Consider the following 23,436-nt stretch of genomic DNA (forward strand, 5'->3'; position numbering starts at 1 on the left):
TCACCAGGCAACTAACGTGATGAGGCTATATTGTTTCTCGGCAAGAATTATCTTACGCTAGAGGCCAAGATGACGTGGTATAAACTCGTCCTGGGGTGTCAAACAACAGTTAAAACATTCCATAAAACTTCTTACACACTGATAACTTCTGTAGTACCCTCGGTGACGATGCCCGGCGGTCCAGGTGAGCGCCCTGTCGGGGGCAGCAGCCCCAGGCCCCCGCCGCAGCCCGGCCCCGGCCGCGGCCTCCGTGCGCCCGCCCTGCCCGGCCCCGCCCCGCCCCGCCCCGCCCCGCCCCGCCGGGCGGTCCCGCACGTCATCGCCCCGCGCCGCCGCGCGCTTTGCAGGCGGCGGAGGGGGAGCGGCGCGAGGCTGAGGCGAAGCTGCGGGGCCCGGCCCGGCCCGGCCCGTCCCGGCGCTGCCGCTGCCATGTGTGCCGACAGGTGGACGGCGCCGCTGCGGGGCGCCGAGGTGAGGCCGGGCACAGCCCCAGGGCGCGCCGGGGGCCGGGGGGGGGCGGCGGGGCCGGGCCGGGGGATTGCGGCTCGGGGGTGGGTCAGGGCGAGAGGGGAATGCACCCGAATTCCGATGGGTGTCGGGCCAGGAGCGGGACGGCTGCGTCATTAAGCGTTCGTCTCACACAGACTGCCTTAAAATACGGGTGCGAGCAGAGGAAGCCCTTATTGTGACACGCGTGCAGCCTCGGACCGCGCAGCAGTGCCAGTCGGGAGCTGCAGCTTACGCTCTTCGTCTGCTGAGCTACCCCTTGTGCTTTCTGAAGCGGGCCCGTGTGATATTTAACGATAACCTTGGGATTAAAGGAAATAACTTTCCAGAGCAGTCGCGTTTCTCCTAGGGCTCCTTGATTTTTTCTCTCCGTCTTCCTCTGTTTCTTTTTGGTGCACTTTGTTGTTTTGCATGCTTTGTCAAGAGCACAGAGAGCAAACTAACGCTCTTCTGTGATAGTTATGCTCACAGGAGTGAATGTTTTTCGCTTATAATGTTAATCTCAAAACGCATGTAGCCTAAAAATGTTTTGTTTCTTAGGGCGTCCAGTTATCAGCAGAGGTCAAGCCGTTTATCCCAAAACATGCGGCAGTAACCATGGCATGGACAGAATCCTCAGTAGCATGCGTGTCTCCTACATACTTTACTCCATGCTACCCATTCTTTCAAAACCCATCTCTGGATAAGTACGTACATTTTCTGAATGTTATTTCTTGGAGGGTTTTAGCTTTCCAGTTTCGGACATTGAGTGCTCTGGGAAAGTCAAAGCTCTAATACACTGATATTCTGCTTCTAGAAGTGCTCCACCTGTTGTTTTCCAGGTTTAGATTTGTGCATTTCTGTATTTGTGTATTGTGTATTTGGGCTTATGTCTGGTACCTCATCTCCTGTTCCCAAGGCCCTGTTTTTGTAAGGACTTTTCACAGGGAGAACGTTGATCTGTGATGACAGGCCTGGCTGTTGTCATTGCAGGTGTTATTTTGACTACAGTTTATCAGAATTCCAACAAGCATCTTGTTCTGATGGGAGCGTTTTTGTGTTTTTCATCTCCCCAGGGATGAACAGCTTCGTGCTGAACAGCTTTAAAAATGAGACAGAACTGTGTTTTTCCCTCCCTTTTCTTTCTTATTAAACTGTCTTCATCTCAACACAACAGCTGAGAAATGTCCCTCCTCCCTCCTTAATCAAGTTTGGACCTCAGCATGCAATTTCTGTAGAAATTATAAAATGAAATTGGAAGGGAACTTTGAGTACACCTTTGAAGGAAAAAGGCACGAATTAGACATTTTGCTTTGTATTTCATACATGCCTTCTACCCCATAAGGTGCTATATTCATACTTTGTTATTATGCCATTTTGGGATAGATTTCACTGTTTAGTGCTTGTATTTTTGTAGTCAAGTGTCTAATGCATGTTGTGTAGTTATACTGTGCATTTCATTTGTTTCACAAGAAAAAGCTGACCAAAAATAAGAACAAAGAAAGCTAGTTACCTTAAACAGAAATGAGGGCTGTAAATATAAAACATACTACATTTGCAACTTGGAAACAGATAACACCTGTATTTTTAAATATTTCCTAAACTGCATGTTTTATCCAAAACAAAATATGTATTTTTTAAACAGCCTATAGCAGTGAGCAAATAGTTCATTGCAATAACATGCAATACTTTTCTTTTGAAATATAGCTTTCCTGTTAAACAAATCATTCAGACCATGAATATTATGTTTATCTAGGCACCCAGTATATCCTGAAGATTTACCCCAGGACGACTTCTCATCTCTTTCTCAACGTCCCTCACATAGGGTTATGGGAGCTCCTGCATTCTGTGAATACTCCAGCAGCTCTTACTCACCTGATGTTGTTTCAAATATGTATCCAATAGCTGGCTCATACCATCCTGGTAACAACTCAGCACCCTGTAATGATTCTGGCCTAGTTAGTCAATCTGCCCAGCAAAAGTATCCAATCAGACAAGAAAGTAAGAATCTTTCAAAGGTGAGCACTGTTTTTAAAGTTATGATATTGTTTTAAATCAGTCTAAATGTTTTCTTCCTTTTCAAAATTAATAATATGTAGTTTAGTCAAAAGCTTGGAATGCTCTTAGGATTTTATTCCTTTTCTAGAAGAAACTCAGTCTTAGAAAGTAAGACTGGACAATTTAAGACAAAATGATTTTAAGCTTTTGACAATGCTGTGATTGATTTTAATGAGATCTTAAAACATAGTTGTATAGAAGCATGGAATAATCCCTTTTCCATGGGCTACAAGTAGCACAGTTAAAAAGTAACAAAGTAGATAAAATTCAGTAACAAATCACTTAATGGCCGTTCCTGGTTTTGTTGGTTATTTGTGGTTATGGTGTAGTGTTTATGATGTATTTGCTTCATTTTAAAGCTTCAGGTGCACAGTTAACTTAGTTTTACTAAGTTCTAGAATCAACTAAACATGTCACAAATACTTTGCAGCAGAGGAGATCAAAAGAGGATGAGAAAAAATCAGACAAGAAAGAGCATGATAGAGAGCAGTCTTCCGTCAAAATCGTGAACAGGACTTCATCCCAGTCCACTGCATGGAGCAGAGATTCCATGAAGCCAGGTATAAATGTTTGGTTTGAAACATGTAGGATAGATGTAAAATATTTGACTGTGTTATAACTTCTAGTTTGTGATCATTTTTCTATATCTAGAGTGGTTAAGGAACAGGATTTTTATTTTTTTTTTTTTTTACTCTGTGACTTTTTGACAACAGATGGTAATGTCTTCTTGCTGATTGCACAAGCTCATGTAAATTGATATAAAAATTTCCTAAGCAAGCGTCAGAATTAACAGTTGCTTGTCAATTTGTTGTTGTTTATACAAGTTGGTTATAAACACTAGGGTTTGGTTTGTTTGTTTGTTTTACTATGAGATGTGTATATAGCAATGGTTCTTGTAACAGTTACAGTAGCTATGTCAACTGGTGTGCTATAGGACATACAGAGACAATCACAAGCAAGTTTCATTTTTTTAACTTTACATGCTTTATTCAGACAGCTACAATAAAACTACAAGCAAGAAGTCAACTCAAACTCCAAAAATAGAGTCTCTTCCTTTACCTGCCTTTGAAACTACTCTTTTGGATTTCCACAAGTCACAGAGTTTTGAAACCAGTGAGACATGGAATGTACATCATCGAAGTGGACCAGTATGTTCAGCAGAAAGTAACTTTACGTGCCTTAGTCAACCAGAAATGTCTCCTTGGTTGAACGGAAAGGTTAGCTAATGTTAGCTTCATGTTGCAGAACTCATAAAAATACTTTTTTCCTAAATTCAAGAAACTATTTTTGCATTATGTTAATACCCGTTTAAGTAGCTTGCAAGTGGGATGTTTCATAGCTTAACACTTCTTTTCTCTTTTACTCTTTCTTTCTATTCCTTCGTTATCTGGTGCTGTGTGCAGATACAGGAAAGCCATGTACTGTGACAGTTTAGATTGGTAATGCTGACATGTTCAGCAGTATGCCAAGCATGTTGAATCAGAGTTTTCAACAGTGGCTATAGATGAATCCTTTTGAAAAAATCCCAATAGCATGAGACTTACAGTACCCTTCAGGGGAAAACTGCTTGTGATGGACAGAATACCTTTTTGCTGTTCCTTTTTTTTCATTGCTAGTTTGAGTTTGGTGATGGACTTTGTTTTCAGTGTTCTTGGGAGATTAAGAATGAACAATAAAATGTTTTAGAATCATTGTTTGGGTAACTTTGTAAAATGGAAGTAGCCATCTTACTTGTAAAACACAGGAAAAGCATCTGCTTATATTTTATAATGCAGTGGGGTCCAAATGATGATTCCACTAAGAACAGCAACAACAACAAAAAAGTGGGCTGCAAAATTCCCTACACCTTTGTTTGCAAGGGTTGAGGATTTTTTTTATTCTGTTTTTAAGTTTTAGCTCTGTTTAGGTAAGTGGTGTTATTCATATTTGTATGACATATGACCCTCTATTTTACAGGAAGATGTTTCTGCAGAAAACAAAGCCCCATCAAAAACTTTAAATGAAGCAGTAGCCAGCTTAATTCCCTCTTCATTTGATGGTAGAGGTATGTGCTGCAGGTGTAAATTCTTTCCACATATTTGAACTGCTTGCATTTATCAGTTTGCAAATGTTGCTGTGAGTTTCTATCCCCCTGAATAAAACTGATGTTTGAAATAAATGTTAAGGTTAACCTTGGGTGCCCACCAAGCTGCACTCCCCCTCCTCAACGTGCCAGAGGGAGAAAATAAGATGGAAAAGCTTGTGGATCAAGATAAAGACGGGAAGATTGCTTACCAGTTACCATCAGAGGCAAAAGAGACTCAACTTGGAGTAGCTAAATTTAATTCATTGCCAACTACAAATAGAGTAGATGGTGAGAAACAAGGACAACCCTAAAATGACCTTCCCTGTACCCCCAACCTTCTTCCCAGGCTCAACCTCACTCCTCTCCCGAGTCTTATACCTTCTCCCCCTGAGCAGCGCAGGGGAACAGGGAATCAGGACTGCGGTCAGTCCCTGAGGCTTCATCTCTGCCACTCCCTCACGGTCCCTCTCTGCCCCTGCTCCCCGTGGGGTCCCTCCCATGGATGCCGTCCTTCCCTAGCTGAGCCTGCGGGGGCTGCCCACAGGCAGCAGCTCTTCAAGCACTGCTCCCACACGGCTCTGTCCCACAGGGTAGAGTCCTTCAGAAAGAGACTGATGTGGCCTTTGTCCCCCACTGGGAAGGAGGCTGCCTGCCTCTATTGCCAGCAGCCTGTTCCAATGTGGCCTCCCCACAGGCTGTAGCTTCCTTCAGGGCATGTCCACCTGCTGCACTGTGGGGTCCCCCATGGCCTACAAAGTGACAGCCTGTTTTGTTTACCATGGTCTTCTACATGGGCTGCAGGGGAACTTCTGCTCTGGTATCTGGAGCACCTCCTCCCCTCGTTCCTCAGTGACCTTGGTGTCTGCAGAGTTTTCTCACATTTTTGTCACCCTATCTTTCACAGCTGCTGTGCAACATTTTTACCCTTCCTTTAATGCGTTAAAACAGTGGTGCTGTCTGTATCACTGATGGGCTCAGGTTTGGCCAGTGGTGGATCCTTTTTGTTGTCACTGGAACCAGCTGTGTACAACCTGAGGGCAGCCCCTGGTCTTTTCTCATAGAGGCCATCCCTCCCGTCCCCTCACTACCAAAACCTTGCCACATAAACTCAGTAAACTGTTGTGTTTAATCACTCAATTATTTTTATTTATTTATTTCATTTTACTTTTGATGTGCTTTGCTGTGTTTTAGGAATATTTACAAAATGTGTGAGTTCTTTTCTCCCAAAACACCAATACCACTAAATGGTAGTGGGTGAAACTCCTGTATGCTGAGGCATGTAAGGAAACCTTTTAGCTTGTGTTTATATATCTGCAAAACTGGAAACTTTTCAGAAAGTAGAAAGGACTGATGTGGCCTTGTATGTAAATCTGTGTGGTTCACAGCTGAAGGAATTTTATATAGAGGAATTTTATATAGAATTAAAGGAATTTTATATAGAAATATCCTAGGAGTTCATAGTTTAAAAAATATATGTTAGAAAATGAGCATGGATTTATGTAGTTTGTATGACAGTATAATTTCCTGTCATAATTTAATTGGACTAAATGTATGCATATAGGGCCTGACAATATGTGGAGTAATTGTAACTCTGGAAGCTTTCCTGAAGGAGCAAAATGTATAAGACAACATCTTATTTCACTCCTTCCTCAGAGAGAATATAGCTCTACGCTGTATTTGCTAGTCCTTGATTAAATCACTATTGACGCTGTGTCTTCTGAATATTTGAGAAATATTTTGTGATGTCTTTGAATATCACTTTTTTTTTTCCTCAGCGGCATTTCCTAAAGCACCTACAGATGATTCTGCTCAGCCAGGTCTGACTTGGGCTATGGTGCTTTCACAACCCCCAAAGAAAACTCCATTGTCACCAGCATCTGAAGGTCTTCCCAAAGACAAAGAAAAGCAGGATAGTCCAGTAAAGGTACTTGAGAATTACCTGCTTTAAACTAATTTTTCTTACTGTGTGTCTCTTGATGTGAAACACTACCTCTTTTTCTTAGATACTGTATCTAGTGTAACCTTTAAGAAGTAACATAAAGTTCCATTGTCCTTATTAGATTTTTTTTTTCTCCACTTGCAGTCAAAAAAAGAATAACAAGGTATCAGAAAAACAATGCAAATCCAGCAACACAGAATTCCAAAATAGCTGATTTGAATATGCCACTCTTAGGCCAGACTTTATTGAAATTCCCACATTCTGAAACAGGAATGTAACATGGAAATCTTGTCCTACTTGGGTGGAAATTTCATATTGGAATCTCAGTAGTTCAGATATGTTCTGATAATTATTTAAAGTGCTTCAAATGAAGAGTTCTTGCAGTACTTCTGAGTTACTAAGAGATCTTGAATTTTCTAGCTTAATCTGACTAAGATGCATATTATTTGTGTAAGTGTGGTCACTCTTGTATTTATTTTCATAGGTGATAATTAAATAAATCAATTTCTAATAGTCATACCTCATGATTTTTGTTAACAGGAAGAAATAAACACTGTTGATAATGAAACTGAGAATAAAGAAGTGTCAGAAAAGAAGAAGAAAAAGAAGAAGAAGAAAAAGAAAAACAAGTCACCCACTGATGTAGAAGAAACTCAGAACAAATCTACTGCAACACAGGAACCACCAAGGATTGAGGTACAGTGAGGAGGTTTTTGTTGTAATATTTTTGTTTTTTTAGTGTTATGAGTGTGTATTGGAAGACCAGACATTAGTCAGCTTTCCACACATTTAAGTTCAAATGCCATTAGTAGAGGAAATTGGGTCATATCCATGTCAGTTACGATTTTTGTTAGAAGTTACAGGTGGGGAGCGGTTGTGCCTTTTGACTTACCAGGGATTGAACTAGCATAGTTGTGCAGGAAAGACTGGAGAATCTGGATGTTAACAGGCTCCAAAAAAAAACAGATTTCCTAAATGAAAAATATTGTGCAGTAACTGTTTCAGAAAGCAAAGTGTGCAATGGATGGGGAGTATACTTGATACTGTAGTGTGCCACAGTATTAAAGAATGCAATATTGGTAATGTGCTTCAGCCCATCTCAAATCTGGAAGCAATTCTTATGGAACATAGTTGTCACTATTCATTTACGTTCCTGATTGCTAATTATTTTTTTCAGTAATATTTTAATTTTTTTAACTGTAATATGCATATTAGTGTATTGATACTGTTGTGTATCAGTATCATGAAGGCCTTAGACTCTCCCACCTTAAAGAACTGTTGTATGATCTGTGGTTTAACAACCCTTCATTGAAAGTCCGGTAGTGTACAACAGTAACCACCTGTGTTGATTTATATATTTGATGTATTGTATGTAATATTCAGTCTGTGAAACGACCTCCTGTGACCTCCTGGCTGGCCTCTGTTCTGTACGTTTTAACATGGACCATATGTCAGAACTGTCATTGCATGCATGGTTCATTGCCCTGGTAGGTCAAAAGAAACGACTTTATTAACAGACCTTTTCATTATTTCTCTGTGGATAGAATCAAAGATCTGCATGATCTTTCCTGCATTACAATATCCTTTTTTTTTTTTTTTTTTTTTTTTTTTTTTTTTTTACTACATGCCAAAATAGAATATCTGATCTGTGAATGACTTATCTAAACAGGAAGAATGGCAGGAATTGTGGAAAATAGTAGGAAGGTAATGGTACTTACTGTGGTAATGGTACAAAAAGAGGGGAAAAAAATCACATAGGACCATAGAACAGAATGTACATATCGCACTGAAATCCATGATGTGGATGCAGCATCTGGGGTGGTAGTTGGGAACAGCTTTTAGAGCCTCCTGGTTTGATAGAAAAGCTTGAGTGTGAAAAATGCATGAGATGCTTGTATGATATTCTTGAAATAGAAGAGCATAAAACAATCGTGCATGTGGAACTTCTGGGGACCTCAAGAACTTAAGAAGGTTCTGCATTTGCAGCTGCTCACTGGAGGAATGTATTGGAATGCTTACTAGATTTCATAAAAGTCACTAATTAATAGAAACTCCTAATGTGTGTAAATTAGTGCATGTGGGGAAAAGTAATCCTGTTTTTATGTCCACAATGAATGTCTCTGAACCAGGTATTTTCCCTGAGGGAAGAAATTATTAGTAACAGCATCAAATCAGGCCAGTGCTAGTAGTACTGGTCAAACATGCAAGCAGTGTTATGAATTATTCACAGAAAAATAGGAAAGAAAATGGAAAACATTATGACATTATAAATCCTGGACAGATCTGATCTAAATAGAATGTGGATACTGGTTTGCATGCCCTACTCCTTAAAAAAAAATACACATACCTGAACTAAAAAAAGATGGAGGGCTCTGACAACGATCAAAGGTATCAAAACTGTTCTTGTGGGAGGCAAGACTGAATAATATTTCTTGGTCTATAAAATAGATGTCTTAGAAGGAATCAAAAGAGACAAGAGAATAAAAAGGCAATTATTTGCTTGATTTCATTAATTTGTTTTATGTCCTCCGTTTTTTCTGCGTAATGAGTTAAGAACAAATATAAGGAGGTATTATGCCACTCTGAGTGCTAGATTTTAACTATTCCCTTTACTACAGGGTGTTGCAAATGCCAGAAGTTTATGTAATTTCAGTAAATGATTGGACAAACTGAAATAAGTATTCGTTCTACCGAGGGCTATTTAAATCCAAAGGTACTAACTCTGGTTAAAGAAATCCTTAAGATGAAAGAGTGCATTCAGAAAACATTTTCCCTTTCTTCCAGTCTTCTTTTGACCTTCTTCTAAAATAATTTATTGAGTTAGGTGTGTCTGTACAGACTGAGCTTGCCTGTTCTTAAACATGCTAACTTGGGCTGTTTATAAGAAGTCTTCCAGGCTCTAGAAGAAGTGTTGGTACATTCAGCAGTATCGTCACAGCTGAAAAGGCCTCTCAGAGAGTGGGAGGAGAAGCAATTGAATTAAAACCAGGCTGGTGGTTTCGGGTCATTCTGATTGAAGCTCTCCTGGGTATAAAGTGGCCAGTGTAGAGCAAGCTCCACCCTGTCTGTACCAGTGACTTAATTAATCCAAAATCTGGATCCTTTGCTATTAAAATTTGCTAAGTGTCTAAGGCTACACAATCTCTTGACTGATTTATCTGTTTACTTCTGTACTGTAGTCAAGAGTTATTACCCCTTTGCCTGCCCTTTTGTTCTTCACCACTAACATGTTTAAGGCAGAATTGCACAGCTGGAGACTGTACTGGAAGAAGAGGGTAGTTGCTTGCAAGGCTGTTAAATGATCTGAAAAACACTCCTTTAGGAGCCATTTATGTCTAATTATTTGTATCAGCTGACAGCAATAACAAGCTGCTGTTGGAAGCATTTCTTTCCTAAGCTCTTTCAGCCCTGAATTAACTACTACTGCCTAGTTGATTTAACCATTGTAGTGCTGATTATAGTTGTTGGCACTACACTCAGCTTCTGAATTTTTGTACAGTGAAATAAATCATGGTAAGTGAGTGATAAGCAGGGAGAAAAACATTTGAGCACAGGAAAACTCAGTTTTGAGAATATGGACTTGATGGTTCATACAAAAGCAACATTTTCTGTTTAATTTATTTAGGATGCTGAGGAGTTTCCTGATCTGGTAACTGCTTTTGCTAGGAGAACCAAATTAGGATCTCAGAAATCACCATTTACTCCTGCTGTCAAAAAGCAAGTTGAAGTAAGTAATCTTACAACTTTACCTGAATTTTAAGAAAATAAACATGAAAAGACTGCAGGTTTTAGTTGAGTGAAGGTGGAGTTCTCTTGACTAAATGTGAATGCTTATGATGTAGCCCTCTACCCATGGCTTTCCCCATAGGTTCTCTGTAAAGTCAATGTATTCAGTAGATTGAGGATTTTCATACATATAATGTTAATGTTTAATTTTGCATTTCATAAAAGGACAAAATAGGAAGACTCATTTTCTGGCCTTGCTGTTTGTGCATACAAACAAATTTCACTGGCATTTGAATTGTGTAACACTGTTGTCAAACTGTGTAAAGGTAAGAACTTCAGTCTGACATTGGTCATAAATCCAAGCTACTTAATTATAAATCAAAGCTACTTAATTTTCCATAAGTAAAATGAATTAAGGATTCATTTGAAAATTTATTAAGGATTAATACGGAAATGTATTCAGTATTGGTATGAATCCCAAACATAAATCACAAGGATTGGAAATGTGATTGCTCTTGCAGAGCAAATAAATAATAAAGGTGAAAAGCTGTTTCTTTTTCTTTGAAGCCAGTTTTGTTGGTAGAATTTTTTGTCCTTGGTTTTGTTTTACCGTGAATACTAGTGGCATTAACAAAACACATTTTTTTTCTTTTTACTGCTTAAGGCAGTAGAAGTCATGGTGATTGCTCAAGCCAGGTTTGCTATAAAGAAGGCAGTTTGCAGACCTGCAGTGAAAACGAGAGAAAAGCCTTTGACTTTTGTAAGCTTAAGTGGAATATCACCTCTGAAAACATGCATAGGTTGTAGAGGCATTATCATAAAGTAGCTTATATTCCTTCATAACAAGTATTTGATGAGGAAGCTGCTTTGCTGTTTTTAATTACAAACATGAAAAAAGTAAGGAAATATGAGCCTGATGTAATAGGGCAGCAAATAGGTGATTTCACTGTTAAAGAATTTCATTGCTGCTTAAGATGTAGATCATAGTTTTAAACCCCATTTACTGTAGATAGGATGACTAGCATATACCAAATGAATTTAATACCATTTTCACTTTACCTTTTTTGTGTCTTTTAATACTTTCTCTTCCTTGTTACCTTTTGTTTCTAAATAAAGATCCATTACCCCAAAGCATCTTGGGATAGTTCCTCTCCCACACAGGATAGGACTCCTAAAGTAGATGGATTGTCGTGGAAGCAGGCTCCTTCTTTACCATTAGAAAGGAAGAAAATGCAGGTAAATTAATTTATATTTGAAAATTCAAAATTACAAAGGAAACTAACATATTTAAATATAAGACTAAGTCCAAGCCCTTCCATGATTGTATTCGTAGTTCCTCATTCATACTTTGAGGTAAGTGACAAGGTCCTCTTGACTCAAAACACTCAGTGGTAGTAATTGCTACCCCCCTGGTTTGTATTACAATTTTTAGGGGAAAATACTAGCTTTTTAATTCATGTAAGTTTCAGGTATTGCAATACTTTTTTTCTCCTCTCTTACTTGATCATTACATAAATCCAGCCCTCACTGATTGTCTTAAGAAATTGAGAACCTCTTGAAAATGGTTTGGCCAGATTAAGACATGGAGATCCACTTAGCCTGGGTCAAGGAAGAGAAAAACACCCCAACAGTGAGGTCAATAAGTAGTTCCATGTTGGCTTGTAGGTTCTGGCATAGCTCTGTTGAAAGGTATGATCTTGCACTCAGCAAGAGGAGATCATTTTCCTTAACTGTGTTAAAACAGGAGATAATAGAATTGATCTTCCAGAGTAAGTAAAAATCTGTGAGTTATTTTCTTATCATGTTCTGCAGTCACAGTTTGCACGTTCTTAGTCTTTACTAGTCTATTCGTTTGTAATCTTTTTATATTCTGAATCATTACATGCGGTGGCAAATATGGGACACCACTTTCAACTTCTCTTCAAAGCAGGCAAAGATTAGTGCTTATAAGGCAATGCTGCTTAAAGGAAGAGCTGGTGACCTCTTTTTTAAAAAAGCATTGAAGATAGTGATGTATGTGTATTGCAATCACATGCCCTAGAAATTTCACTGTACTTTTAACAAGACTTTCAATTCTGGTAAGCCTTTTTTCTATGTCAAAAATAGGTGGCAGTTTAACCAAAGTGTGATCCTGACATGAAACACCTGCTTTAATAAAGACTTTATTATTCTATGCTTTATTTCACTATTAAAAAGTAACAACACAGTATTTGAACTGTTTTTGACTTTTTGTTTCTCACATTAAAGTTCATATGAGTTTAAAGAGCATAATAGTTTGATTAAATCAAGTTAAAAATTAAAAGTGTACTGTGAATAAAGTTTGTAAGAATATATTATTCAACAGTCTCTGTATTCAGAAATGGAAAACAGTTCTAATCTATACCTCATTTGCTTAGGAAACATCCAAAAGCAATAGTAAGAAGAGTCAAACTCCTGTGCAACTGGATTTAGGTGGCATGCTGGCAGTCTTGGAGCAGAAACAGCAGACAGAGAAGTCAAAACAGTCTTCTAAACCTGTGGTGTTTTCAGGTACTGGTTATGATTAAATTTACTTTCTTTCAACTTGATTTGTGTTTAAGTATTCAAAGTTTAAATGCAGCCTGATTCTGATATATAATCATCTGTGAATATTCAGGCAGGAGCATTGTTCACAAGATGCAAGAAAAAATCATCTTATGTTTTGTATGTATTTGTTGTTGTTTTTTAATTCAGTTGTGTGGTTTTTTGTTTTTGCTTTGTTTTTGTTTTTTGTTTTAAGAAAAAAAAAGACATGAAAGTCTAAATTTTTTAGAGGAAGACTTGGGGCAAGAAAAGATCTTCAAGACACTGAATTGTAAAATAAATAAATAAATAAAAATAAAACATATAACTAGTTTTGAGGAAAATATTAATGTTTTGGAGAGATTTTGCTTTGTCATAAATAAGTGTGTTACTGTTGTGCTTTTAGCTTGCAGGAAGGGGTTACACAATAACAAAGGCCATCTTAAACTCTTCTGATGCTAAAAACCCTAGAGCTATGAACTTATGCAAAAAAAACTGCTTTGTAAACACAGGGGTTACATGAGAATCACTCAGCGCAATCCAAAGGATGAATTCTGCTGTTCCTGAAAATTGTGCAGCAGTGGCTTTTAACAAAATGGTAGATTTTTGGTGATAGAATCCTTCAAACCTTGTTGATGCATACCAAGAAAACAAATAGATCAGTGCCTTTTCTGTTGTAGGTCAAAATTTAGTCTTAACTGTGTTAGTGAGGTACGTTTTGCAAAAAGAAACATGGTGTTTGCTGAAATTTAAGGATGACAAATGTTCTCTCATGATTTTAGTACTGTGGAAATAGCTAACTGAAGGAGCATTCATCTCACAAAGTTTAATGTGATATCAGGATAAGCTTTTCTAAAAAGCTCAAATTACTAGTCTTCAATCAGGCTTTGTTGAGAGACCCTGTATGATTTCTATTTTTTTTTAATTCTGCAGTTGACTTTTACTTTCCCCCCATTTGAGTCAGTCAGTGCTGTGGAGGTGCTAACAACCAGTTTTGGTTATATATTATTATATAATGCATGGATTGAAAAGTAGGTGGTGGGGCACAAATTTATGGGTCACAGAACTTTCTTTCTAATAGTAGATTGCCTGCACAAGACAAACTTTTGTATGGTGTTGATATCCTCGAAGTGTAAGGCAGATGTTACCTCACTTTCCTGTTTTTATTTTAGTGTTATTCAGTGCAATTAAATCAGTGCATATCAAAATGCAACATCAGTTTGTAAAGCAGCATTGTGCTGACCTCTGTAGCTGGAAAAGAAGCGCAGTGAGCAAGAAAGGCAAGGAATGCAACTGCAGCTGAAATTATTTCATTCCACTTACTACTTCATTTGGTGAATAATCTTTAGCTGGAAAAGCATAGTAAAGCAGTAGCAATTAGAATTTAAATGCAATTCTGGAAATGCATCAGTCATTCAAAATGACAAACTGTTGAAGTCGTCAGTTTCAGCAACATAAGTGCTCTGAGGTGCCTGCAGGACGTATGTATTGCTTCAAATCCAGTTTTAATATCATACTGCAACGCGTTCTTGGCAGTGTTCTTAGTTTGCCTTTGTTGCACAGTGCCTGAAGAGAAAAGTAGTGGTGTAAGAGATTTGTGAAGTAAGCGGCTTATGCTAATTGTGCTGTATGTGATATTGGAGGATCAGCACATAAAGACTTTGGAAGCAGTAAATGAAGATGGCTTAAGACAAATTGCCAGAAGCTTTGTGTAATTTTCAGTGGGAAGAGGTTGCCTTGGGTACAGAGGTTTGTCAAGCTCATTCCACTGTTAGTTACGTCATGCTCATTTACTTGGTAATGTAGCCTGGTTTATATTGCAGGTAATGGAAGTTACAGGATACAGTAATTCTTAGTGACCCTGAGCTGAGTGTGGTAGGGTATGGTGTGGTGGTTCCAATTTCTGTCACTTGGCCAGTCATTTAAAGCCTCTGTGCCCTAAACCCTCTGAAAAGTGCAGGTAAAGTGGACATCTTCAGAGAGATGTTTTGATTGAATAAAAGAGACTTAGCGGCAGTTTTACAGTGAAACACGGAGATGTCTGAAGGTTTACTAAGCTGAGGTGGCTTGGTGTTAAAGGCAGCATGGAGTGCAGTGATCTGCCAAATTCTACTTCTGAGACAGAGTTTGTGATTCTGGTAGTATGATAATAGTAGAGGAAATGTCATTAACTTGGGAGGGGTCTAAAAATACCTTTATTAAAGAGCATCATTTAATGACACAGAATTACCTATAAACATTCTTAAAAGCAACACAACACAAATTTACTGTGTGCATACTAGTCCTATTCCAGTCATTAATCTTGCATTGGATTCTGCTTTAGGTACTTTGTGCTAGTTGTCTGATACAGACTTCTTTTTTATCTCAGTTGGTGGTGCCATACCATTGCTTTCTAAAGAACCTGCTACAGCTACAAAAAGTCGCCGGTTAAATCAAGGAAAGATGCCTCATAACCCTTTGGACTCCAGCGCTCCTTTGGTAAAGAAAGGGAAGCAGAGAGAAGTCCCTAAAGCAAAGAGACCAACACCTCTTAAAAAGGTGCTGCTATTTTTAACATTTATAGAATCGTAGTACATTATAGGCTAATGCAATTTTAGTATTATTCTGAGTCTGTTAAAATTCCTGTTACAGGGATAGGCATCTCAGCTTCTGCTTGCCAAAATTCAGTTTTGGTTTTTCTTGGTTTAAGAAGAAAAGGGGAGGAAGAAAAGTCTTAACAAACAGCATATACCATTTCCCCCCAGAATTCATTTCCTTGCTTACATGACTTTATAGCTGAAGATAGCCATCACTACAAAAGTGTGTGCATATGACTGGAACAGGGGGACACCCAAAGAATCCTTGTTTGGTTTGGACAAGATACAGTTATTTTCAGGAGTGGGGATAATGAACATGCAAAGTTAGTGTTTAATTTATCTGGGTTCTTCCAAGCCAGAATTTCTGCTGACTCTCCAGCAACTGGTGTTAGATCAGCCTGGGGGCTTCAGTTCTCTTCCTTCTTTCCCCATTCATGTTGTTTCTTGTCGTGCCTCCTATGCAGAGTATTTTTGTAGTACCACTGGTTTCATTTATGGCACTGTCCCCGGATGTAATACTCCATCACTGGGTTACATCTTGGTCTAGAAAAGTTCTTATGGAGCTAGTGAAGGTAGTTTGCTAATTGCTCTGTGCTGACTGTTTGAATTTGAGAGCCATATACTATAAAACCATAACAAACTCCTGGGGAGGGAGGGGAGGGATAGTAATCACTGTTGAGTCTTTTGGCTGTTCTATTTTCTCAGGCCCAAAGTGGGTCTGAGAAAGACAAAGATCTGCTTTTTCTGCATAATATCTTGTGTTCTGAGTGTGGTAGGGATTATCTTTGTTCTTTCTTTTTTGACAAACACAAATGGAGAAATTTGCTTTGGCATTTAGGTTCCATGGTGTAGTTCATTACAAAGTTTGGGCAGATTATCTGAGCTAGGCAGCCTTGTGTACAATAACCACTTCTAGCCAGCTACAACGGCAGAGACGGAAGATGGGTTTCAAGAAACTGATTAGGGCTTTCAGCTATAGCAGCAAGTTTGGATTGAAAATGTCTTTCTTCCCTTCCTTCTTCAGTGTACCATACAGATAGTGATCTGTAGTTTGTTTTTTCTTTTTTTTTCTCCAACCTGCAAGTTCAGAAACAGCAATGCAATAGAGATTGACTTGGGATTTTTAACAGGGGAGCAAATGCAGAAGGTAGACTGGTGGATTCTTGGTTAAGCAAATTGCAATGTGCAGGATGTTGGGTGGGTGGGTGGGAAAGAGAGAGAATTTGAGTGCTTAGCTGAAGTGCTACAAATCTTTAGTTTGAAGAAGAAAGGTAAAGAGGGAGACATTTTTCATTTACCAGCAAGGCAGATCACTAGAAATGATTTTCTCCACCCACATGCTGGTAGTCTAGGAAAAAAAGATGTTTTTTAATGTAGATTTAAGGAATTATCTTTCCTTCCCTATAATGTTATTCTGAAGAACTGCAGAATTTATATGTAAAATTAAAAATACATGTAAACCTCGAATTATAGCACCAAAGTTCTCTGATTGATCTGTGTGTAAACACTTGGTAAGAGAAACTGCTTTTTTGTCTGTGATACTGATTTTTTTTATTTCTATGTTTTAGATTATTCTGAAAGAAAGAGAGCAGCGAAAACAGCAACACCTGCTAGAACAAACGGCAACACTAAAAGATGGAGATACTTGTCTCCCTGCAGAAAATACTACTGAAGGTGAACCACTTCCACAGGCTAGTCAAGCAGGTATCTTTCAAGCTATAACATAGTATGTACGTTGAGATTTGAGAATGAGCACACTTGGCACTTGCAACAATTGTACCAAATACTGCTAAATGAAAATGTAACTTCAAAATTTTCAAAGATTCAACACTGGCTTATCTAGAGTTTAAAGTATGCCAAAGTTGATGCTCACTGTAGCTGAGTAATTGGGATTCTGATTACTATTTCACATGTTTATGCCTGTTGGATTTATTATACATCATAATGAGACTCCCTGCATCTCTATGGCAGTATGTTTTAAAAAAGAAGAACAATAATTAACAGTGTCAGGGGAAGGTTCAGGTTGGAAAACTGGAGAAGGTTCTTCACTGAGAGGGTGTGTGGGCACTTGGAATAGGGAAGTGGTCATGGCACTAAGCCTGCTGGAGTCAAGCATTTGGACCATGCTCTCAGGATATACAGTCTGGATTTTGTATTGTCCTTTGTGGAGCCAGGAGCTGGACTTCATTATCCTTGTGGGACCCTTCCAACTCTAAGATTCTATGAATTCAAAAAAAAAAAAAAAAAAAAAAAAAAAGTCGTTCACATACTATAGTTATAATACTGAAATAACTCTTCAAGAGATAGGTACTTCACATTAGTCTCTTCCCAGTAGCTTTGTCGCCTGTCTTTTAATTGAAACATCTTTATTTATGTGATAGCTGTTCCTGTAATGCAAGTTGCTGAAGGGTTTCTGGAGAGTACAGGAACCCAGGAGTCTACCAAGGAGTCTACAGAAAGCTCTATGGCTTCAAAGCAGCTAAATTGCTGTCTTCCGAAAATCCATAGTAGGAGATTTAGAGAGTAAGTACCGATTGTACTGATACCTGTTTTCCAACAGTACCACCAATGTGGCAACTTCCTTAGAAGATACTTAACTGCATTCTGTGCAACACGAATTAGTGTTTAGTTTAAGATTCTAAATTTCTTTTTCTATAAGCTGGTGCATAAGTGAAAAAGTGAAATCCAGAGACATAGTTTTTACATCATTGTAGTTGTCACTTCAGAATAAATTATTCTTGCAGGAAAAAAAAAAAAGGTGAAAAAATCATGAGACTAAGGAAGGAAAAGTAGCTGAGTATAAGTACCTTGCATTAAATAGAGTGCCAGCTTAATACTCAACAATACCGTACTTATTTTTAGTATGGAGTTTGATTTTCTTCTGACGTGAAAAATGGCAATTATGTAAAAAATATTTACTTAAGATTTTTTTCAGTGGCTAAGAACTTGATAGGACAGCTAGATACCACAGATAACAAACCAAAATAAAACATATATATATATATAAACTTATACCATAAACCTATATATATTTATACCAATAAATAAGTCTTTATGTATTTTTTCTAATAAAGCATTTTTCTGAGGATCTTTATTTCGACCTATCTAAATCAAAGTTCAACAATGAAAGTATATAATTCTAATTTATTTCTTTAAATACATGGCTACTTATAATAAAGATAGAAATCTGAATCAAATTCCTCCTCCACAGAACATTGAGAATATGTTATTTTTGTCTTTTGTCCTATTTCACTTAACTTCAGTATCAGACCACAGCCTTGTGGTAAAAATGGATATACTTCATCTTTCTAGTATTTCCTGGGAAAAGATAAGGGTTCTGAATTATTTTTTTTCCCATCTTTTACACAAGTAGCCCTTCAGTAAGGAAGGATCTCAAGGAAAAAAACTAAGGATGTCAACAGAAAGATGGCAAGTGGCAAATTCACATACCATTATAGGAAGAGAGTCCAAGCTAAATCCTGGCTCTTGAATAGTTACAATTATCTTAAGTAAATATTTGTTTTCTTGTATGTCATAAGTGTGTCTGGAGTGGGAATAGAAAATGGACAAAGACACATTTGTAATTTTAGAGTTGTTAACATTCAATTTATTATTTCTTCCAGTTATTGCAGCCAGGTACTTAGCAAAGAAGTTGACAGTTGTGTGACAGATCTCTTAAAAGAACTGGTTCGTTTCCAAGATCGTATGTATCAAAAAGACCCAGTAAAGGCTAAAATAAGGCGCAGGCTTGTTATGGGGCTTCGAGAAGTTTTGAAACATCTGAGGCTGAACAGACTGAAGTGTGTCATCATATCTCCTAACTGTGAAAAGATTCAGTCAAAGGGTAAATAAGTTAAAAATAAAAAATTTTGAAAAGTTTGTTTAATAAAAGAAATGTAAAAAAGTGGACTTTGTATACTTATGATGACAATTATTATTATAATTGGCAGAACCTATCCGAGTAGCCTTTGAAATCCAATCATATAGAGAGGCTTTCCTTTTTCAGATTGTTTACTGTAGTGCATCTGAAGTGTGAACTAAGTCGAGAATACCTGGGGTGGGGGAAGTTACTTGAAACTGACAACTGTTTACTTACTGATATGCATTGCAGTTGCACAAAAGATTGCACTGGCACAGCTAAGAAGAGAAAAAGATTACTGATGTCAGTTGTGTCAGCACAAGAAACCCTCCTGTTATCAGTATTTTTAGGCTGCAGATTGACAATAAGTTGTCAGTGATTCTTTGTTTAAAAATTGCTTTACTAATTATTGTCATTAATTTCTACTAACTTTTAAATATTTTTGTATCAGTCAGATCTTTTTATGGTTGATTTGTTTCTGTAGTAAATCCTATTGTTTTTACATACAAAACCAAAAAGAATAGTAGCAGACTAAGGATACTGCTAGTTAACAAAAGAAGTATGAAGTTCTCCTTTAAAATGGAGATCTAACACTGTTATTAAGATCCATGTATTTGTTCTTGTAAACTATTGTCATTTCTAAATGTACCCATAATCATGTAATTTTCATCATCCTTTAACACTGTCTTCTAGCTTGAGTAGTGTTGTTCATTGTTAACACTTTTATCTGCTACAGGTGGGTTGGATGAGACGCTACATAACATTATCGACTGTGCCTGTGAGCAGAACATCCCATTTGTTTTTGCCCTTAATCGCAGGGCCCTAGGCCGTTGTGTGAACAAATCAGTGCCTGTGAGTGTGGTGGGAATTTTTAGCTACGATGGGGCTCAGGTGAGTTGGGAGATCAAGTTTTATGCTTTTGTTGAGCTTTACTTTTTACCTGTAGGGTGGAAAAAAAAGTTCCTTCTTTAAAGTTTTGTTTGATTTGCTTTCGCATACCTGTATCCGTTATTCTAGGTAAGTGGCTTATATGAAAAATTAATTATAAATGTAGAGCCACTCAGCAGTGTTCAAAAAAGTGATTTCACAATCTTCCTGACATTGTCTCCACCTAGATGTCTTTCCGACTTATTTGTTTCAAGAGAGTTAGGTTTCTGTAAAAGCTTGGTTTGTTTTTCTGGTTTTAGAAACACTTAGGTGGAGGAGTTGCATCGTTTACAATATGCCCCATTCCTGGAAGTGCTGAAGGCCAGGCTGGATGGGGCTTTGAGCAACCTGGTTTAGTGAGAGCTGTCCTTGCCCATGGCAGGAGGGTTGGAACTGGGTGATCTTTAAGGTCCCTTCCAACCCAAACAGACAATGGATGCTTATAAAAATATTCTTAAAGATAGGGAAAAGCCAAGGCCAAAGGTGGAAGGTATTAAAGATCACCACCGTCTGGTTAGCTGAACAGACGTTTGAATGAATCTGCACGATAACAATCTTGCTGTGAAAATGGATGTAACGTGTAGAAGACTGTTCTAAACTTTGCAGTGGTTACATGTGTGGACAAACCTACATTAGTTGGTTTTGAAAATTTTTTCATTCATGATTTTTCAGCAAAATATTCCTATGCACATTTTAGATTTAGTTCTTACTGACTAAAAACACACATTGGGTTTCAACTTTATATATAAGTATGCATACATTCCAAATAACAGATATTCATTCCGATTTTCATAGAGATGTTCAAACATACTGTCTCATGTAAGTAATACTAGTATTTTGTATTTAAATAGGACCATTTTCATAGAATGGTACAGCTGACAGAAGAGGCCAGGAAGGCCTACAGAGATATGATAGCGGCTTTTGAGGAAGAAGCTGAAGGAAGACTAAGAGAAACTGAACTTAACATTGTAACCACTGAACATGAAAAAAGTTTCTTATCAGACACTGATAAAACAGCTTCCGGGGAACTTGAGGATGTACCAAATTATAGTGAGTATTTACGGACTTAATTTGATTTAGTTTTTTCATCATTCCACTTCACCATTTTCACTGGAAAGATGACACCTGTCATGTTAGTGGTTAGTAAGGGCGGAGTTGTGCTTTTCTGTGATTTTTGTTTTCCTGATTCTGTGAAACTGAGGTCAGCTCTGTCTGAGAAACTCTTAGACAAAATCCCTCTCTGAAATCCTCTGGCAGGTGAAACATGTTGCTTTATCCAAAGAGGTTTTAATTGAGTTGCTGTTTCCATTTGTTAGAAAATCCTACAAATGTGTTTTACCACCAACACCTTTCCCCCCCAGGTGTATATACTCTGTACTTAGGGTGGACTTAAGTTCTGTATTGAAGCTTGTTTGAGATGCATCTTCCTGTCCAAAATGTTTTGTTAAAGCCTTGTACTTCTAGAAACACATTCTTCCAGCTCTGTTAATGCATTCAGCAGCCAACAGTAGTTATTATAGGTACTAGGCAACTTTAAAACTTCTTCAGAAGTTTTGAAAACTTAGGAGTTTTTGTTGATACAAAAGTTGGATACACCTTCAGAGCTGAGCCTTGCTTGAGTGTGAGGTTGGGTCAAGGACCTCAGCACATTCCTGCATATTTAAAATGTTTCATTGGTCATCTGATGTTTCATGACACATGTGCCAACTTACCTCAGCATTTACTTTGAGGAGGAGGAGCTTGAAAATCAACAACTTTTCATTTTAGGTTTTGCCTCAAGTGTTATAAAGTAACTTAGGGGATTTTGGTTTTATTTTTTCTTTGTGTGTTTGTTTTATTCTAATATTCTCTAGTTAAAATCTGGAAGAGAAAGCTTGAAGAAGAGTATAACCCCTATGCGCTGGAACTGGCAAAGAGTGCAACTGCGAATTCAGAAGAGCATCACTTAATGTAGATCTGATTCTGTTAGGTGTCTTAAGGTTTTTAATTTTTCTATAGATCTGTAAATACTTTATCTAAAATCAAATATCCATCTATGAAAATGGCATAGCAAGATAAAACAATTAAAAAAAATTGTTATCTGAAGTCAGCTAAGTAAACTGTTTTGAATCCCCTTAAGCAAAATGCACACTGGAGTACATGAGGCACTGCCTAATTCTTCTAAAGTTCTGTGTACTTGGCTGATAACTATAGCAGATGATAATAGCAAACAAATTGTCTTAACCCAGAACAACTTGAACTGGCTTTGCATACTAGTAATGGTTTTATGGACTTTTGATTTGTAAACAGTGCAATATACCAAAAGAACTTGTTAGCAAGATGTCTTGCTTTGGGGATAGATTCCACATGATGGATGTTTGGAGCTTAGGGGATTTAGATTTATGTTGTTGTTGTCCTTGTTATGCCTTCTGTTTTCTTTATAATAAACCTACTCAGGTGGGCAGGCTGGCATAATTGTCACTCTCTACCAGTCAGCAAGAAGTGAATTCTGGGCTGGCACAGCTAGTTAAAACCTAATTAAGGAAGGCCGTAATGATGAAGGTTCCCAGTTCTTCCTGTGGTAATGTATTGTTCTGGGATCATACTGCAGGTGTAAAGAAGAAAATATGGAGTATAAAGGACATTCATGAAGTGAAAAGGGAACATTCTAAAGTCGGTATAGGGAACAGTGATGATGTTTCTGTTCTCTGATGTTACCAACATCAGTTCACTACAGGTCCTGCTTTGAAGTTAAAGGATACCAGAGGACATACAATGGGCCAGCCTGCTGTCCTATCTGTACCTTTTCCATGCCGACAGACTCCTCATTCCTTCATTTCAGGGTTGTGTCGGTGTATATATGCAAGAGTTTTTTAATCAGTCTCTGTTTGTATCTAAGGTAGGGAAAAATTTTCCTATATTTTAAATAAATTTTAAAAAACTAAATGTGCTCATAACAGTGTGGTGGAGCACCTTAGTAGGAATGTCCTTTATAAACACCTCTGTAGCTTACAGATGTAAGAGGACAAGGCTGAAAGAAGTCATCAGAGGATGCAGATGTAACTGGTCAGCTGTTCTGAAAAAAAAAAAAATAAAAAATAGATGCCATGTGCTACAGGTAGCATCTCTGAAGTGCATTAATAAATACTTCACCACATTTAACTGTTGTAGTGCAGTACTTTAAAAAGTAGCTGCCTCTTTAAGTTAGATGTGACGCAAAAATCTTTCTTTAAATGAACACTTTTGTAGAATGTAAGATGTATAAAATCTATAACAATAT

At 37.9% G+C, this 23,436-nt stretch overlaps 1 protein-coding gene across 2 annotated transcripts; it reads left to right on the forward strand.

Moving 5' to 3' along the window:
- Window positions 1–361: 361 nt before the first annotated feature.
- Window positions 362–23,248, forward strand: SECISBP2 (SECIS binding protein 2). 2 transcript variants are annotated; one of them, XM_032205302.1, is made up of 18 exons: window positions 362–471; window positions 1,048–1,193; window positions 2,243–2,504; window positions 2,975–3,104; window positions 3,538–3,761; window positions 4,501–4,588; window positions 6,385–6,533; window positions 7,089–7,244; window positions 10,174–10,275; window positions 11,391–11,510; window positions 12,671–12,803; window positions 15,184–15,353; window positions 16,960–17,095; window positions 17,773–17,914; window positions 19,015–19,235; window positions 19,987–20,141; window positions 21,029–21,227; window positions 22,031–23,248. In XM_032205302.1, the coding sequence occupies exons 1-18, from the start codon at window positions 430–432 to the stop codon at window positions 22,129–22,131; spliced, it is 2,676 nt and encodes an 891-aa protein (XP_032061193.1). In that variant the 5' UTR covers window positions 362–429; the 3' UTR covers window positions 22,132–23,248. The 2 variants fall into 2 exon arrangements, with proteins under 2 accessions (XP_032061193.1, XP_032061194.1); XM_032205303.1 differs by having other exon boundaries at window positions 2,978–3,104.
- The last annotated feature ends 188 nt before the right edge of the window (window positions 23,249–23,436 follow it).

Source organism: Aythya fuligula, chromosome Z (assembly GCF_009819795.1).
Source record: "Aythya fuligula isolate bAytFul2 chromosome Z, bAytFul2.pri, whole genome shotgun sequence".
In the NCBI taxonomy this organism is placed as follows: domain Eukaryota; kingdom Metazoa; phylum Chordata; class Aves; order Anseriformes; family Anatidae; genus Aythya; species Aythya fuligula.